This window comes from Protopterus annectens, chromosome 10.part0 (assembly GCF_019279795.1).
Source record: "Protopterus annectens isolate FY-2018-M chromosome 10.part0, PAN1.0, whole genome shotgun sequence".
In the NCBI taxonomy this organism is placed as follows: domain Eukaryota; kingdom Metazoa; phylum Chordata; order Ceratodontiformes; family Protopteridae; genus Protopterus; species Protopterus annectens.
Window position 1 is genome coordinate 1,416,317,779 of NC_056744.1, and position 19,510 is coordinate 1,416,337,288.

Sequence of the window (19,510 nt, forward strand, 5' to 3'; positions counted from 1 at the left end):
AAATGTGCGCCTTCTTTCTCTAGTTTAACAAATTGTTACAGTTGCTACCTTTAGGCAAAGAAGGACTGAGACCCTACTGACACTCACAGAGATCAAATTTGCTATTTTTGTAAGAAATGCATTATCCTGGCTGAGAATGAAATTGGTCCACTAAGATTAGTACACTACCTTGGTCAACAAATTAAAAGTGAAATTAAATAAAAAAAAATATCATCTTAAGTATACTCTTTTCCACTATTTAACCACTTCTTAGTCCTACCTTATGGTCAACTAAATGGGTTCTTTGCCTTTTACTTGTAATCCATTCCTTCCTAAACAAAATTCTTCTGTCTCTACATTTTAATAGTGTTTCACTTGACTCCCTACAAGGAAAAATAACTGGTCCCTGTCTGAAGACATTTGACATTTTTCAGAATTTCTGTACCTACCACAGTGGAAACTCCCATGTACAAGAAATGATAATATCTCCTTTGTTTTTCTGACACCTTACTTTCTCACTGAACATGATGCATTATTTTTAGAACTGTAACACCAAATGACAGTAATTCTGAATGAGAATCTGGGGCCCTAGTGTCCTCTTCAGATTCATAACTAATAGGAGAATGAATTTGTGATGAATATATCAAAGAATCCATATTAGATTTTGTATACAGCCTCTTCTATACTTTTGCATCTCATTTACATCTCATCCTATCAGTACTAATACCCCATTGCCTCCCATCCCCTAAACACCTGTTGCCACCAACTCGCATCCTAAGCAGTGTTTTTTTTTTTTCAATTAAATAAAATGTGCGCCTTCTTTCTCTAGTTTAACAAATTGTTACAGTTGCTACCTTTAGGCAAAGAAGGACTGAGACCCTACTGACACTCACAGAGATCAAATTTGCTATTTTTGTAAGAAATGCATTATCCTGGCTGAGAATGAAATTGGTCCACTAAGATTAGTACACTACCTTGGTCAACAAATTAAAAGTGAAATTAAATAAAAAAAAATATCATCTTAAGTATACTCTTTTCCACTATTTAACCACTTCTTAGTCCTACCTAATGGACAACTAAATGGGTTCTTTGCCTTTTACTTGTAATCCATTCCTTCCTAAACAAAATTCTTCTGTCTCTACATTTTAATAGTGTTTCACTTGACTCCCTACAAGGAAAAATAACTGGTCCCTGTCTGAAGACATTTGACATTTTTCAGAATTTCTGTACCTACCACAGTGGAAACTCCCATGTACAAGAAATGATAATATCTCCTTTGTTTTTCTGACACCTTACTTTCTCACTGAACATGATGCATTATTTTTAGAACTGTAACACCAAATGACAGTAATTCTGAATGAGAATCTGGGGCCCTAGTGTCCTCTTCAGATTCATAACTAATAGGAGAATGAATTTGTGATGAATATATCAAAGAATCCATATCAGATTTAGAATCATCTTCAGAAGAGATATCTCTGCCTCCTGGGCAACAGAATAAGAGGAAAATAAATGTTTTGGGGGGGGGGTTAAGAGACAATGGCATTAAAAAGCCCCCAGGAAAAATCATAACACTCCTTCTGTGGGTGTTAATAGGTTGTTGAGATACAAAGGTACTTTTGGTTTTCAGCATTTTTTTAGCCAGGACGCCTGCTTGCACAAAATACAGCGGCTCCAAGCCCTAACAGCTAGGTACTTCTTCCCCATAAGAATTTGAGGTATGCCATTAGGTCCCTCTGAGACGGCAAGCAGAGGTTACCCCTTCCCACCTAAAGTGGGAAGTGAAGCTGTGCTGCATCAGCCTTCGATGGAGCTGTGATAGGGAGAACAGACAAAGAATCCGGACAGTCCACAGGCTCATCAAGATAGACAGTGGAAATATCAGGGTCTGATAGGACAGGCAAAGCCTCAGGTTTTGCTTTCTTGAGATTAAGGAGAGGCATCTGTGTGTGCAGTGTCGAAAGCAATGTGATTATGCATGACCTTCTTAAGCCTTTGATTTTCTAGATACATTTTTACGGATGAAAACCAGCTTTTTAAGGTCTTAGGGGAAAAAGGACTGACAAATGGAACAGTCTCTGCAGTTCTGACTAGCAACTAAACAAAATAAACGGTACTTTTCCGTTAAACCCCTACCATGTGTTTTGTACTCTGTACCCCAAGCATAGTAATAGACAAATCTTGACAGAGTTAGGGACAAAGCCAAAAATAATAAAGGACAATCAGAGACACATTCAAAATATTAATACTATTAACCTCAGACCTTAACAGAATAAGAGAATGAGATTAATATACATTTTCGGAAGTAAAAGAATTGTATTAATTATTTTTGTTATTTATTGAGTGTAATTTACCACCTTTACTCCAAAAAGGCACCAGTTTTATAAGGGATTAAGAGTCAAACACGAGTCAAAAATCGAGGACATTCCTGAAAAGCAGGGCTTGACAACTATGAATAGGATTTCCTGATCATACGAGGCACTGCTTCTTGTCTCGTGTGTAGGCAGCACTACCAAAATTCCTCGCATAGTGAATTTAAACTGCTTGCATAGGTTAGGTCTCTCAATTCATTTTTAAATAATTAGCAAAACTGATCCTGTGTTAATAAGCATGGATTAACAAGGAGCTTTACATTTGCTTTTGCAGAAAAGCTGGCATTTATGTTGAGCACCATGAGTGAAAGACACTGTTGTGTTCTGTAGGCCTCCTTTTTACCACTTGCCACAATCGTATGTCACACTTTCAGAGAAGTCGATCTAGTCAGCGGTGCTAACACAGTATGCTTCTACACCATCAATTGCACAGCAACAGTAGCTGTCACCCACAAACTTGTATCCGGTACTGAAATACCGGCGAAATATAGCAGCGTTTTGTACTTACCATAAATGTAGATGTTCAACTGTCTTCATTGCTGTAGTCATTACACTTGGGTTATCCTGCCGTCAGGCGGTCCCACAGTTGGCCAGAGTTCCAAAGTCTTGGTCCGGCATCAGTTGCTGTCACTTCTTCCCTGACGTCAGTGTGCCAGGGGGTATATAAGATGCAGCCGATGCCATTTTCTGCAGTTTTTCTTGCCCCAGATGTCAGGTGCCCCCAAATAGATAGGCAATACATATTGCTAATAAAACATACATAAAAAGTAAAACCAAAATTTTCAGTTGCCAGCAAATACGCCACATAGGTAGTATAGGGTAGAAAAGTGTAGATAAGTCCCAGCTAAGAAAGAAGGGATGGAGGGAGGGTAACTTGGACTGCAGCAGTGAAGACACTCTAACATCTACATTTATGGTAGGTACAAAACTGTACTATGTTCATCATGTTTCACTGCTGTAGTCACTACACTTGGGTTGAATCCCAAAGCTGAGGTTGCGTGGCTGGTTCTATAGAGGATTTGGGATGGCTATGAGGCCCTGCAGCACTGCAGTGGCAAAGCCAGCTCTGGATCTAGAATAGAGAGGCAAGTGATAATGCTTGGTAAAGGTGTGCACTGAACTCCAAGTTGCAGCTTCCAAGATATCTTTGGTAGGTAACTCCTCTAAGGGAGGCAGTTGAAGTGGCTGTTGCCCTGGTGAAATGTGGCCTAATGTTACTAGGTACAGGTTTCCCATGCTGTGTGTAGCAGAAACGGATACAGTGCCCTATCCACTTTGAAATGGTCTGCTTTGAAATAGCCTTTCCCTGTGATCCTGCAGCATATGCTACAAACAATTGCTCAGTTTTTCTGAAAGCTTTTGTTTTGTCCAAGTAGAAACGTAACTGTCTGTGTATGTCCGATGAATGCAGAAGTCTCTCCCCTTTATTCTGGGGATTTGGATAAACAGTTGGCAAGTGAATAGTTTGGTTAAGAGCCACACTGGATACTACCTTTGGCATAAATGAAGGGTTTGTTCTTAAAGAAACCCTGAGTTGGTGAAAAATGATGAAAGGCTCCACTGCCATTAGTGCCTGTAACTCAGACTCTTCGTGCTGAGGTTTTTGCCAGAAGCAGAGCAGTTTTCCATGACACATATTTTAATTCTGCTGAATTGGCTGGCTTAAAAGGAGGTAAAGTTAGTTTTTCCAAGACAAAATTGAGGTCCCAAGTTGGTGTTGGTGCTCTCCGGGGCGGTCTTATGTTTTTAGCCCCTCTGAGGTACTGTTTTAGCAATGGATGAGAGAAAATAGGAGGATTTGTGTTGTAATGAGCTGAGATGGCAGAGGCATGGATCTTAATGGATGAAAAGGATAGTCCTTTGTCCAGCATCTCAGTTAAGTATTGTAATATCTGAGGAATATTTGGGACAAGAGGGTCAAAGCTTTGAGCCTGGTTCCAGGCACAGAATCTCTTCCAGTTTTCTGAATAAGGATTTCCTGGTGCTAGGCCTCCAAAATGACATCCATAACAGCTTTAGAGAAAGGTGTTGTCTGCTTGACTAAGGAATCTGCCATGCAGCCAGGATTAAGGTTTTGAGCTGACTGTGCAGGATCTGATTGTTTTGTCGAGTCAGAAGGTGTGGAGTTTGAGGTAAAATCCATGGTGGGCCTTGAGCTAAGTTCTTTAAGATTGGGTACCAGTGCTGGCGTGGCCAGTCTGGGGCAATCAGGATCATCTGTGGTTTTTCTTGCCTGGCTTTTAGGAGTAACTTTAAAGGGAGAGGCAGTGGTGGGAAGGCATAAACTTTTAGGCTTTTCCAGCTGAACGAGAGAGCATCCACTTTCCATGCTTGTGTGTGGTAAGTCTTTGTGCAGAATTTTTGTAGTTGGCAATTCATTGGGAGGCAAAAAAAATCTATGTCTGGGCATCCCCATTTTTGCGTTATCACGTTGAATGCTTGTGGAATTAATTTCCACTCGTGAGGATCCATGATGTTTCTGCTTAAGTCGTCTGCCAGAGTATTTTTCTTTCCTGGCAGGAATTGTGCTTGCAGATTAACTTGATAGGTTAGAGCTGTATTCCACAAGGTCATGGCTTGTCTGCATAGGGGATAAGAATGAGTGCCCCCTTGCTTGTTTATGTACCACATAACTGTGGTGTTGTCTGTCTTTAATAATAGTTGTCCTGGATGCAGAAGGTCCTTGAAAGCTGTTAGGGCATTTTGCACAGCTAACATCTCTTTTTGATTGATGTGAAGATGCATTTGCTCTGCGGCCCACTTGCCCTGAATGTATTTTCCTGCCATGTGTGCTCCCCAGGCGTAATCCGAAGCATCTGTTGTTAGTGTCTGCCTGGCTGTGGGTAGAATAAAAGGCTGTCCCTTGTTGAGGTGACATGCCTGTGCTCACCATTGAAACTCCTGTTGTAGGCAGGGAATTAGTGGTATTACTGCTTCCAAACTGTGACAGTGTTGAGTCCAAACACTTATTAGGTACCATTGTAATTTCCTCATATGCAGTCTGGCATATGGAATTAGTAGTATGCAGGATGCCATGAATCCCAAGGTCTGCAGAATTTTTCTTGCAGGGCGTTAGGTTTTTGTTGCCATCAATTGAAAGTACTGAGTCAGTTGTCCTTGCTTGTCTGGCGTGAGATAAGCCATCTGGGCCGTTGTATTTAAGCTGGCACCCAGGAATATTATCTCTTGTGAGGGCACTAGTTTTGACTTCTTTTCGTTTACTGTGTACCCCAGGCAAATTAGCAACCTTTTTACAAATGGCAGATGCTTTAGAAGAATGTCCTTGCTCTCTGCTTGAATAAGGCAGTCGTCCAAGTATGGATATATTTGAATTCCTTTTGTCTGCAAAATACAATTACTGTGCCAGGCATTTTGTGAAGACCCTGGGCACAGTAGATAAGCTAATGGGCAGTGCAGAGAACTGGTAATGCATTGAACCAGCTATGAATCTGAGGTATCTTCTGCAATTTTGTCTGATAGGGACATGCAGGTATGCCTCTTTGAGGTCCAAAGTAACAAGCCAAGCCTTCTTGCCCAGCATGGGTAGAAGCTGCTGTAGTGTCAACATTTTGAATTTCGGAACATCCAGGTAAGTATTTAGAGTAGAAAGGTCTAGTATGGGTCTCCAGGCTTTGTCCTTTATGGGGACCAGGAAAAGTAGAGTAAAATCCTTGTCCCTGTTGTGGCACTTTTTGAATAGCTCTCATGTCATGTCCATGAGGGCTGTAATTTGTTTTTGTGCCTCTGCCCATTGATTTTGTGGCAGGTGTGGCATTCCTTTCAGCCTTGGTAGAGTGTGAATGTGGAACCTGTAACCTTGAGACACAATATTCAGAACCCATTTGTCTTGGGTGATTATATGCCAATTTTGAGAAAATTGCCAGTTTTCCCCCTAAGGGAGCTGCCAAAAGGTAAGTGCTTGGCATTTGAAGGGGGAAGTCATTGGGACTGTTTCCTATAAAGTTGTGACTTGTCTTCACCTCCTTTTGGGGTTGAAGCACCCCACTATCGTGGTCTGTAAGAGACTTGGGGCTGAGATCTGCCTCTTGGGCATCTGTATCTGCCTCTTTGTTGTCTGTCTGGCACTGGAAAGGACCAATTCTTTGAAGGCCAATTTCTGCTAAATCGAGGTGGCTGTACCTGTAAGAAATCCTTCACTGTTTGCATAGATTTTGCCTTATCCTCCATTTTCTTTAATACCTCTTCTGCCTTAACACCAAATAAAACATCCTGCTGTAAAGGAGCATCCAATAATTTTGCCTTAACATAATCCGGTAAACCTTGTTCTTTTAACCAAGCATGCCTTCGAATCACAGATCCTGCAACTGCTGCTCTACAAGAAGCCTCTAATGAATGAAAACCACATTGTAGAGTATGTTTTCCTACTTGTTCAGCTGCATGCAATAAATCCTGCATTTCCTTATAATCAGGATGTTCTGAACTTGTAAGCATTTTGTTTTAACAGAGACATTAAATACTGTTGGTATTTAAGCATGTGAAACTGGCAATTTAAAGCTCTCACTGCTAAAGTTGCAGAAGTGTAAACTTTCTTCCCCCATCTGTCTAATGCTCTACAATCCCTGTCAGAGGGAACTGGAGTTTTAGGCATGGAAGCCTTTACCCCTTTGGGACCCTGGGAAATAGTTTCTGGGTCAGCAACAGGGCTTTTATAAAGAAATTTGTGGGAGTCAGGGACTCTGTAGTACCTGTCTGGCTTGACTGAAGCAGGGAGCAAAGAATCAGGATTTAAACTGGATTCAGAGAACACATCATCCACAATATCTAACACTGGCAGAATAGCAAGGGGGCTGTGCTGAGGCAATAAAAGAAAGTCTCTGAGCCTTTTCTTGGATTCTGAGTAATCCTGGCCCTCCCAATGGAAATGCTCCCTCATGGTATGTAAAGTTTCCCCAAAAGAGTAATCCTCAGGAGGAGAGGCTGAAGGAATTGATTCTTCTGCATCAGAGTCCTCATAGGGGGGGTAAAAGAGTATCTCTGGTTTGAAGAGGAATCAGAAGAAATGGAAACCTGGTCAGAGGAATCCTAGTCTGTATCCTGCCTAAGCATTTTATCAGGAGGGGGATGGGAACCCCTGATCAGAGTAATTAAGTCTTCGGCCATTTTGAGCATCTATTTTTTAGGCATGGAGGCCTGTCCAGGTGAATGCTGTATTGCTTCTTTGTCTTTAATGGAGTTTTAGACTTGGCTGTAGTTTTTATGGTAAGCTGTGAAGGTCTGAAAACACCCTCAGAAGCCGATGCCTGCTCAGCGGCTCCGGACCCATCTGAAGGGTTAGTTTCCGTAGGCCCAACACCTTGAGTATCCAGAGGCCTAAACATCTCCACATGGGAGTCGGAGGCGGCCTGTGGCTCTGAGGTAGCGGGTGTCAGGGACTGCGAAAGCGCCTCACTGAGGACCGGCGACTGGCCTAGAAGAGGCTTCATCGTCAGTTTTGGGCCTTGGATGCCTGTCCTTATCCTTGCCTTTGCATTTTTTGTGTATTCCAGTCGTCGGTTGTTCTGATGGCATGTTATAATTAAACCTTCGGCCAAAGTAATGGCGAGCAAATTCAAACAGACGTTTAATAGTGCGTTTGTTAAATCTAGCACAAAACCGACAACTAGTGACGTCGTGGTCTGGGCCTAGGCATGGAATACAGTAAGAATGAAAATCCTTATGAGGTATTTGCTTCCCACAAGAAAGACAATTATTAACTTTTACTGACATCGGTCTGAGGCAAGAAAAAGTTTCCCCAACGGGATACTTAGCTTTATTGAAGACTTCGGTTCTGAAATTCTAATTGAAAATCTCAGGAGTCGGCCGACCGGCACTTGCAAACTAGTTTTGCTTCGGGCACCGTGCGGCAAGAAAGACTGGAGAAAATGGCGTTGGCTGCATCTTATATAGCCCTGGTGCACTGACATCAGGGAAGAAACGACAGCAACCGACGCCGGACCAAGACTTCGGAACTCTGGCCGACTGCGGGACCGCCTGACGGGAGGATAACCCAAGTGTAATGACTGCAGCAGTGAAACACGATGAACATCTGGTTGGGAGTTAACGGAAAAGTACCACATAAACACAGAGTGACCGTCCTTGTAAGGAATTTGTCTCCTGCAATCACAATTTTCCCTCTAAGGTGACACTGAACAAAATATACTAGTCACAAATTACGAAGGAAGTGTCTCCAATGGGTTACTTACCTGCCCAAAGCAAAGGAAAACCACATGGATCTGATGGTTGAAACCAAAGTTGAATCAAGAGCTCAGTGCTTGGGCTAGCAGCAAAAGAAAGTTCTAAGGTGATTCATGGCCATATGTCCCTCCTTCTCTTGCACTGAAGTCATATATCAAATGAATAGTGTGACAGGAAGGAGCTCAGGCTTTGGTATTCTGTCCGGATGCATATCTATCCTTGGCAGGATATTTCAAAAGTCAAGTAATACTGCAATAGCCAGTAATAATGCAACAGCAATCCAAAGAAAAACATTACTCATGCAAGTCGGGTGGCTTACCAAAGCCATTTCTGTATAATTGAACACAGTACCAAAATATTTAGATGCATAAATGAACTGACAACGAATAGTACGAGGTTTGAATAATGCACAAAACCGACAGCGAGTTACATCATGGTCTGGGCCTAAGCAAGAAATGCAGTATGAATGAAAATCGTTATGAGGTATTTCCTTTCCACAAGAAATACAATTGTTAACTTTTACTGACATCGGTTTAGAGCAAGAAAAAGGTTCCCCAATGGGGTACTTAGCTTAGTTGAAGACTTTGGATCTGAAACTCGAAACGAAAATGTCAGGAGTCGGCCAACCGGCACTTGCGAACTGCTTCTGCCTCGGGCACCACAAGGCAAGAAAGACGGATGTAATGCTTTATACCCATGACTACCTGACATTATGGAAGATGAGACAGCAACCGACGCAGGACCCAAGACTTTGATAATCAGGCCGAATGAGGGCTACTGCAAGCAGATAACCCAAATGTGATGACTGCAACAGTGAAACATGAACATCAATAATTACACATAAGAGACTGCAGCTAAAAATCAGTCAAACCAAGGCAACCATGTTTCTTCTATGTAACAACTTCTATGCCAACTAGAGTTTTCCAATTTGCTGACTAAAAAGCATGACAATTAGGAAGGTCAGATGTCATGTTGGACAGGGATTACTCACCAGAGGCCAGAGAAAAAGGATCCTCCTCAGAAACTGCTTAACTAGTATTTGCTGGTCAAAGGTCCTGCCTTATAGCACAGCATAACACAAAAAGGTATGTATCTTGATTTTGCATTAATTAAATCTCGATTAACAAGAAGAGCAAGAAAGACAATGACCAAAGAGACTGATGGGAAGATGAGGAAAAATATATCTCTTGGAGACAGCAAATCTTTACAACTAGACTTTGCAGGTAGACCAGTAAATTCTGAAGAAATTCTGAAGCCATCTCAGGTAAATACACTTACTGAACAGGAAGTACCGCAGCAACCATACAGTCGCACTGAGACTAAGCTGCTAATGTAGTGGTGCTCCCAATGCCTGAAGTAGAACAGCCGCTACAGAGTCCAAGACTTAAAAAGCCTGGAACCAGGGTCTTCTGGACTACCGTTAAGCACCGACAGTAAGCCATGGCTTTGTAACAAAATTGCACCAGCATTACACAGTAAGGGAAGTGTGTGTGTGTGTGTGTGTGTGTGTGTGTGTGTGTGTGTGTGTGTGTGTGTGGTAGAAATATTATTTCCCAGCTCATCAAGAATGCATCCAGCACGAACTGCACCCATCCCACCTGCAAAAAAAAATAAATAAAAAAAACTGGAGACACTAATAAAATTAGATAATATAGCACTCTCATAACAGAGAATAAATTAATTTCTGTAGAGCCCCACTTCCAGATCACCTGAATGCTATCTTGACAAAGTCATAGTTCTACCATGGGGCATGAGAATCATGTTCAAGTTGTACATAACTGTAACCACTTAAAATGTTAGGACCCGTATGAGCGAGTCACAATACATGGGGATGGAATGGACAAAAAAATGGACTTGTATAAGTCTGAGGTGGATAGGTTATTTATAAATCTGTGGGGTGAAGAGGGCTTGCTCCCTTGCAAAAAAAAATAAGTTTAAAGGGAATGAATCAGGTTTGATATCTCCTCTTCTCCTGCATTTTCAGTCTTTTTAATTCAGTGTCAGCATCTGGTATTACAAGTGCTGAAATTTCAACAGGGAGCTGTACACAACTCTCCCTGATTTCTGTAGTACATGTCCCATATACTAACAGACATGAAAATATTCCAGCTGATGGGCCATTCCGAAATGTAGATCACGTCTCCCTGAAAATGAGATAAAATCAAATTTCCCAACTCACTTTTTCAAGTGCCATATTACTACCCAACAATCTACTCTCAAAAGGAACGTGATACTTTTATTAGACTGCAGGGTGCATATACAACAACCATTTCTTAGTAGTTTGATTAAAGTTTTGCATGCATAATGCCTCAATTATTGCTGGTTTTGATTTCTTATTCAAGTAAGAGAAGGAGTACAGATTTTCAGAGCTTGATTTGCCTTTTTCCCAAAGTCATACCTTGCCAAAAGGAGAGACTTATGGGTGGGAATTTTTTCTTATCACATTACCACGCTAACTGAACTGCCTTTTTAATAAAGGGAGGGCCAGAATTTGCTTATTTCAGTCAGCAATCCCTGCACCCAGTTACTTGTTTAGTCAGCAGAATAACTCATCATTCAGAAACTTCTAAACAGAATATATGGTCTCCATGCTTGAGACTGCTATGGGTTTCTGCAAAGGATTTTTTTTTTAGTAGGAGGATTAGCAAAAGAGAAAAGTGTGTATTATTCCACAGTAGTCTCCAGCAAAGACAGACATTTCCTAAGCACATTCAGACCACTCCTGCACCTCTTCCAACAATAACAAAAGCGGTACATTTGACAAATGCTAAAGCATTATGAAGAAGTGAGTGCCAGGGGAGGTGCAAGGGACTGAAAAGCCAGTATGAGATCATGGTGTTGGCAACTTGTTTAATTGCTGGAATAGGTTTTCATATATCATTTCAGAATACTAAAATCCACAGATGGGACAAAGAAAACAGAAAGGTGCGAAAAAAAACCTGCAAGAAGGAAACAACTTCTTGGGAAAGGTTGGAATTCATTAATTCTTGAGTCAAAGCAGAATTCATAGTAGAAACACTTCCTGTAGACTACAGTTTTCACTTTAAGGGCATCTCTTTGCCCAAGTCAGCAAGTGAGGGCAAAAGCCTGTGGTGTGCCTCAACACTCTTACTTTTGTCTGATCAATGGCACAAACTGCTTAAAGATGATGATAACCCAATTGCCAAAGAAGAGAAGTGACTGCGGTCACAGTGGACTTTAAAGATGTTAGGCCTGGACTTGGTTCAAGGCTCTGGATTCTTTATTTTCTGCTTTTTTTTTTTTTTTTTTTTTTTATGATGATTGATGATTCTCGAGATGATCTTGATAAACGCTCTAGCCGGTCTTTGTACTGGGCTCTCTCCCCCCATTTACTAAATGCAAGACAATAGACAATAATGAACATACATTTCTTTATTTTTAATGCCAGTGCCTGAATACCTGAATATTAAGGGGCTTAACCACTGGTAGTGCAGAGAGTCATCAATATTAAGATCTAATAAAATAGGGAACTTCCACAACAGTTTTGATAAATATATATATATATATAGGTGTACTTTATATAAATGCAAGACCACTTACCCGAAGATGAGTTTACAGAGATGACAACACTGAAGTGTTACATTTCCAAATGACCACATTACCAAAGCTGTTTACAGGGAAAGTATGTGCTTGGCCATCATGAATAGATATGCCATTTTCCCCACTGTAGTGTGATCCCAGACTTGGTATATTTAGGTAGGGCACATGTGGGGGGCATAGCCCCCTACCTGGGTGGGTTTGATGTGCTGTCGTGTGTGTTTTCACTGGCTGTTGGCCAGGCGCATACTTCCTCTGTAACCTGTCGGTAATTCGGTAATGTAACGATTCAGTGTTGTCGTCTTGGTAACTTCGTTTTTGGGTAAATTGTCTTTCACATATTTGAAGTGGACCCATATACACACACATATATATATATATATATATATATATATCCACACACACACACACACACAGATATACATACATATATCTATAGCTGTATATCTATATATATATATATATATATATATATATATATATATATATATATGTGTGTATATGTGTGTATATGTGTGTATATGTGTGTGTATATGTGTGTGTATATGTGTGTGTATATGTGTGTGTATATGTGTGTGTATATGTGTGTGTATATGTGTGTGTATATGTGTGTGTATCTATTTATATGTATCTATATACATATGCACACACACACATATATATATATATATAGATATACAGCTGTAGATATATGTATGTACATCTGTGTGTGTGTGTATATATATATATATATATATATATATATATATATATGTGTGTGTGTGTGTGTATATGTATGTGTGTGCATATATATATATATATATATATATATATATATATATATATATATATATAGATGCGTGTGTGTATATATATATATATATATATATATATATATATATATATATATGTATACAGATACATATAAATAGATAAAGATACACACACACAGATATACATACATATATCTATAGCTGTATATATATACATATATATATATATATATATATATATATATATATGTGTGTGTGTGTGTGTGTGTGTGTGTGTGTGTGTGTGTGTGTATCTATTTATATGTATCTATATACATATATATATATATACACACACATATATATATCTATATGTATATGTATATATATATATATATATATATATATATATATATATATATATATATATATATATATATATACATATATATATATATATATATATATATATATATATATATATATATATATATATATATATATATATATATATATAAAACACACACACATTATATATATATATATATATATATATATATATATATATATATATATATATATATATAAAAACACACACACACACATATCCAAACTTCAGGCTGCCAAGGGCTTCTGCAAAGCATGTTTTTTCCTTCAAGAGGAAGATTAGTAAAACAAGGCCTGTAGTTTTTAGTAAGGGCTGCAAGAATTTTCCAATGATGCACATTAAAGAATAAAAATGAAAAAGTATCTCTAAAGAATGATGCACTGTTAGCCAAATGCTAGCAAATGGAAAATGTAGTCATATGACTGAAGTGACAATAAAACTTACAAGGGCATAAGGTAAGATCTAATTTATTTAATAATGCACACCATCCAATGGTGGTAGTGTGTCAACATTACACACATCACTTTATGCAAGGGGGACACTATTCAACTGCTTAAAAATAAAATCAGATCAGGTGGAAAGTAATAGCAAATACAATCTTGACCTAGAGAAAGGAATGTGGCTAAATTAACTTGGATACAAATAATTCATTCTTTTCCTGATAGCCACTTTATCCAGTTCATGGCTGTGAGTCATCCAAAGTAAATCTTGGCATTCAGTGGGCATAAGGCAGGAAACTAATCCTAGATAGGCCATCAATCTACAGCTGAATGCACAAACAGACTCACCCAGCTTTGGCATGTGCCTATTGGCAATCTAGAGGAACACAAATTTACTTTCAGCATGTTTTTGGGATGTAGAAGGAAACCACAGTACCCAGTAAAAATACAAGCACGCAGAAGGAACATGCATACTCCATCACAAAAGCATTCCGTTTAAGTAATGAACTGAGAACCAACAGCTGTGAGTTAGTGACACTAACAAATAAACCACTGCGTCACCCTTGAACAGCTTACTAAACAAAAACAGAAATGCTGACATGCTCTTAAGGCACCAGCAGAGTGTGAGTGTGTGTGTGTGTGTGTGTGTGTGTGTGTGTGTGTGTGTGTGTGTGTGTGTGTGTGTGTGTGTGTGTGTGTGTGTGTCTCTGAAATACTCTTTGGCAGAGCTAACTCTCAAAAGCTAGTACTGTCGAAAACATAGGCAAGGCCCAGAATGTGGCAATGCTGAAGATTCTATAATAAACCAATCTGTTGATTAAGCACAAAAGTCAGAAAAAAGGAATGCTTTTCAGTTATACTGATGAAGTGTCATGAATTTTGCAGTGTAACCTTACCTGATCTGCCACAGTCACAGACCCAAGCCACCTTTCCAGAAGGAAAAAACATAGGTACTACAAGTTGTCTTTCATAGTAAGCAAAAAAGCACATTGTTTTGTTCTTGAATCTAGATATATAATACTCCAAATCTGCAATATTTTTTGAGTACTGGAAGTGGGAAAGAAAAGTGGAAGTAAAGATGAGTCATCAATCCTTCCTTCCCATCTCAGATGCTAGCCTCCATTTTCATTCTGAAGGTCGACATCTTTGCTTTCATGTTACGGACATGAACAGTACCTCCTAATCTCATGTTTTTGCTAAACAGAATCCAAGTATTTCATTTTTCTCATGAAACTTGTGACGCCCATGCCCTGGCCGAGCAATCAAGGAGCTTCAATCCTCACCACTAACATCAGTGAGGGGCATCTCAAATAGGAGGAAAGAATAACAAATACACACAGTAAAGTGCAATTTCCCTTAAGAGCACACAGAGATCACAGTCAGTCCAGAACTGGTCACTCCCTTGCTCTCCAGATCCCCAATAAGACTCCCCACTGGCACAGCTATAGGGTCCAGATCTCAGCTTAGTGGGCAAGCTAAAACCTCCAGCACTCTCTCTGTCCAACCAGTGCTTCATGTCCCTGCCCAAGTAGCTGACACTGACACACACACACTTTGAGAAGAGTTTATACAACCACACAGACACTCCTGGGGAAGGCTGGCATAGGTTTTCCAGCTATGCCCCTTTTTCTCAGGCTATACAGTAGTACCAGCTGCCACCACCCACTAACATTTATCAGCTACTCAAAGGCCCTTAAAAGGGTGTCCAATTATTGCTGTGCATTATTATTATCCAATTGGTAGTATAGCCCAGGGCTAAAGCTATTGGAGTGGCTTTGTACAATTTTACCAAAGGCATGCAAGTACTCTAAAGAGCTTAAATTGTCTCTACAAAAACAGCCACAGTTGAAAGAGTTTAAAAATATTTAATAACAAACAGTCAAAACACAAGACAATACTTTTACTGCACAGTGCTAGTCAAGAGTTCAGAGATCAGAGAAATACTAATAATCCAGTAGTACAGTTCTGACATCACAGAAAAACACTTAGTCTAATATTTCTAGTTTTTAGCTATTTCTAAGAGAAAATACAAGTCTAAGATAAACTTACACATAGAGCAAGACAGTGCTGGTGAGTTGGATGGTCACGACAAAAAATGCTTAATGCTCTCTGATTCTCTCTGTTTTTAAAATAACATTCCTGGTTCACATTACACAATTCTTCACACTTCCCTGGATTCAGAAACTACATTTACATTCTTCCGCTCTGGGCAGAAACCAGAGCAATAAATGGCATTTATGCATGCAAATTCTGACCATTAACTCTGGCCTTAAAACAACAGGCAGGATGCCGCCCTCTAGACTTATTGGCTCCGAGTTTTACACATCAAAGGGTCACACAATGCTTTACTTGGTCAGTAGAGTGCACTGTTATTACATTTTTTCCAGTTCCACATGTAAGACTATTTTTACCATTTAAGACAACAAGACTGTGGTTTACATTGATATTTACAAATGACAGAATTATCTCCAAAATTCTATCTGGCTAGGCTGGCAGCCTTCATCTATCTTCACCCAATCTTCACAAAACTAACAAGCTTCCACAGTACGTCTATAACTCATTTTTTATAGCAACTTGGACACTGCATAATGGTGCACTTAACAGTCTTATACTGAACATAGTATTTCAGCTTCACACTCATTCACAGAATCCAGCTACTTAGATTTGTTTTGATTCTTGGTTGGGGTGTCTTCTATGTGGAGTCTACATGTTCTCCCTGTGCCCGTGTGGGTTTTCTCCAGGTGATCTGGTTTCCTCCCGTATTCCAAACACATGCAGACATGCAGCAGATGGAGTGGAGACACTAAATTGGCTGTATGTGTGTGGTATGGAAGAACAACTGCAGCAGGTCTATCTACCTGATGGTGTTAACACTGGTTCTAGATGATTGACACTGTTGAAGGGACACCCCAACCACATGTGCAAAAAAAAAAATGGAAAAAAAGGGGTTATGTATAGATGAGTGGATTTAACATGAATCCCCACTGTTCCACTTTAGCCTTGGGCAGCCAAATACTTAACAAGACTTAGGCAGCAAATCAAGTATCTGACCTACATTATGCATAAAATGAATGAGGCCTTTGGGAAAGCTAAAGCTTCCTGAAACAGCATAACTGGACAAAAAAAGCAAGTCTTGGCTACTGCTAAGACCTTAGGAAAGATGAAAAATTTAAGAAAAAATCTTATGGACATCTAAATGAAAACTACTGCAAGAAATCATATTTATGTACCATACAGCTCAAAAAAACAAAATTTGTTGTATTACACCATATTTTCTACAGAAAGAGTCTAGAAAAATGAATAACACATGCAAGAAATTTTCAGAACTAGATGTAGGGTTCATAAATCAATTTCCCTAAATTAGAACTAACTGCATTCACTACCAAGATTAACAATAAATAACCGGTTACCTCACGTCCTAATCTAATGGCTGCTTCAGTGAAACTTCTTCTCTCTCTCTCAAAATTCTTTTTTTGCTCATCAAAAAGCCTCCATTCTTCCTTAAGCCGTTCTTTGTCTTCCAGCAAGTAGCAGTCTTTTAACATGGAAGATGTCTCATCATCACATGGTGTACTGAACTGGTGCTACATTTAAAAAGAAATGTTGATAAAGTAGATAAAGATGAGTGAGACAATTTATTCAAGAGTGGTAACAAGTTAAATACTTAATGAATCGCATGGTTAGCAAGTAAAAGATCAGAAAGTTTGTTACTGCAGCAGGTTAATGTAACTCCAGACCAAAGATGACTGAAATCATAAGGATCTTGACTTATACATTATTTTAAACAGCAGAAGGGTATCCTTGATTCAAAGCTTTCTTCTCATCATGCTCACTTTTATCTTTTAAGTGAAATTCTCCAGACAATGAAAAGACACATTAAAAAATTGGACCTTCACCTTTAAATTGCTAACTACCACAAAGTGTAAAACCTGTCAATGAGGTGAAAGAACGGTCCATACCATTCTAATTTCAGCCTATAAGGGTATGGAGTTACAGTAGGTGTGTTTTTTTTTTGTTTGTTTTACAAAACAATCTTACATGGATTGGAAATCAGAAAGGGTTTCACCTATGTATTTCTAAAACATGATGGCAACGAAGAGGGAAGATAGTAGAGGACTAGACAAGAAGTTTAATTAGGAGTGCCCTAGCAAAGACTAGTCTAGATATAGAGACTATGTCAAAGCAGTAATGCTTTAGAAATACACACAGTCTAGTCAGGTCATATCGTTACAGACTTCATAAAAAACCTTCTTTGAAACTGGAAAGTTGTGTAAGTAAAATTATAATAAAAGCAGATATCTGAATCATCACTGCTGCTTTACCCTTAGTTATACAGGTTATGTCTTGCCAAGGATACAACAGCCTGCCAAGTTCCAAAGCTTCAGGGCACCTTCTAAGGAACTGTGTCAGTCAGCTTGAGCTGAACAGATGTGAAACACAGGTTTGAACCCCAAGCTCATTAGAGCTTTCATGCCACAGAGAGGGAGGATTAGCCCTGAAATGACAAAGACAGGACCAACAAAAATTCACAACCTAGTATAAATGCACTAAAATTATGGGGGATGGAGGAAGAGGGCAGCTACTGTAGCAGTGATTATTCAAACATTTATTTTAATTTACTTATCATTTGTTTACTAGGAAAGTCCGACTGGGACAGAGCCCATTTTCAGCGGAGGGCTGGGGAGAAAAACTCCATAAACATACATCACCACCACCATACAAGTTATATACATCATACATCAATTGGACATACAGATATTGTGATTATATAGAGTATCAACATCATGCAAGTTGTACATCATATATCATACATTTGTTCACATGAGTATAGTGATTATATAGAGCTCTACACAGTAGTATAAAAAACATTCTGAATGAAAACAAGTTTTTACTAATACACACCCTAATGAAATAATGTTACAGAATACAAATTTCTATATATGTAGGCATTACAACTACTTATATACTTAAAAAAATGAGAGATGACAGGGCTATTATTTAGCAGATTATCTGTTTTTTTGTAGTAATCTGGATATCAGTGTACATACATAATCTTAATCTTAGTGAGGTGACCATGAAATAAAAAATAGTTATGTTTGTACAGCAGAGATGCTGACTGTTAGTGATGGAAGATAGAGTTTTTTTTGTTAGGTAGTTTTCAAGTAGGTTTTTGAATTCAGATAAGTTTGTTGTATTTACGATTGTTTGTGGAATACTACTCCAAATTTTAGCAATGCAGTATAGAGCGCCACCTGCTACATTGTTGGATTTGGATACTATCAGTAATGATTTATTATTGGATTGGAGTACCTGAGTGTTGCAGTAGGCTAGAAACAGTTGTTGAAGAAAAGGAATTTTTTCTGATTGGTGAAATAATTTATGGGCCATAATCAGTTGATTGTAAGATAGGTACTGGGGCAGTTCTAGTCATTTTCATTTTTCTAAGGCAAAGCAATGGTGAGACCTGTGAGGGGAGTCAATGGCGAATTTAGCAAATTTATTGTACCATGCCTATAGTTTGGCCATATTAGTTTTTCATAGACTGATTAGAATGGGGGAGGCATAAAGTAGGGAGGATAGTAGGTGGGTTCTAGCTATTGCCCGTCTTGTGTTATTAGCGAGAAAAGGCTTAATTCTATATAGGGCACCTAGTTTTATGTGTTTTCTTTATTGTTTGTAATAGATGCATGGCAAATTTCAGCTCATTGTCTATAAGTACACCTAAAACTTTTGCTTGGTCTACAGTTATTATGGTATTACTGGAAGAGTCCAGTTGGAATGGGATGCTGGGGTCATGTGGCTTGTTGGGGTGAAAAAGCATGAGTTTTGTTTTGGGTGGGTTCAAGATTA

General features: G+C 39.1%; 1 protein-coding gene across 1 annotated transcript in view; it reads right to left on the reverse strand.

Annotated features, from left to right (window-relative positions):
• Nucleotides 1-19,510, reverse strand: part of LOC122814292 (SSX family member 2 interacting protein) — a 1,175,977-nt gene that overhangs the window by 419,685 nt on the left and 736,782 nt on the right. The window contains exon 8 of the mRNA XM_044086880.1: nt 17,071-17,244. Coding sequence (XP_043942815.1) covers nt 17,071-17,244 — 174 coding nt within the window. The remainder of the gene's footprint in view (nt 1-17,070; nt 17,245-19,510) is intronic.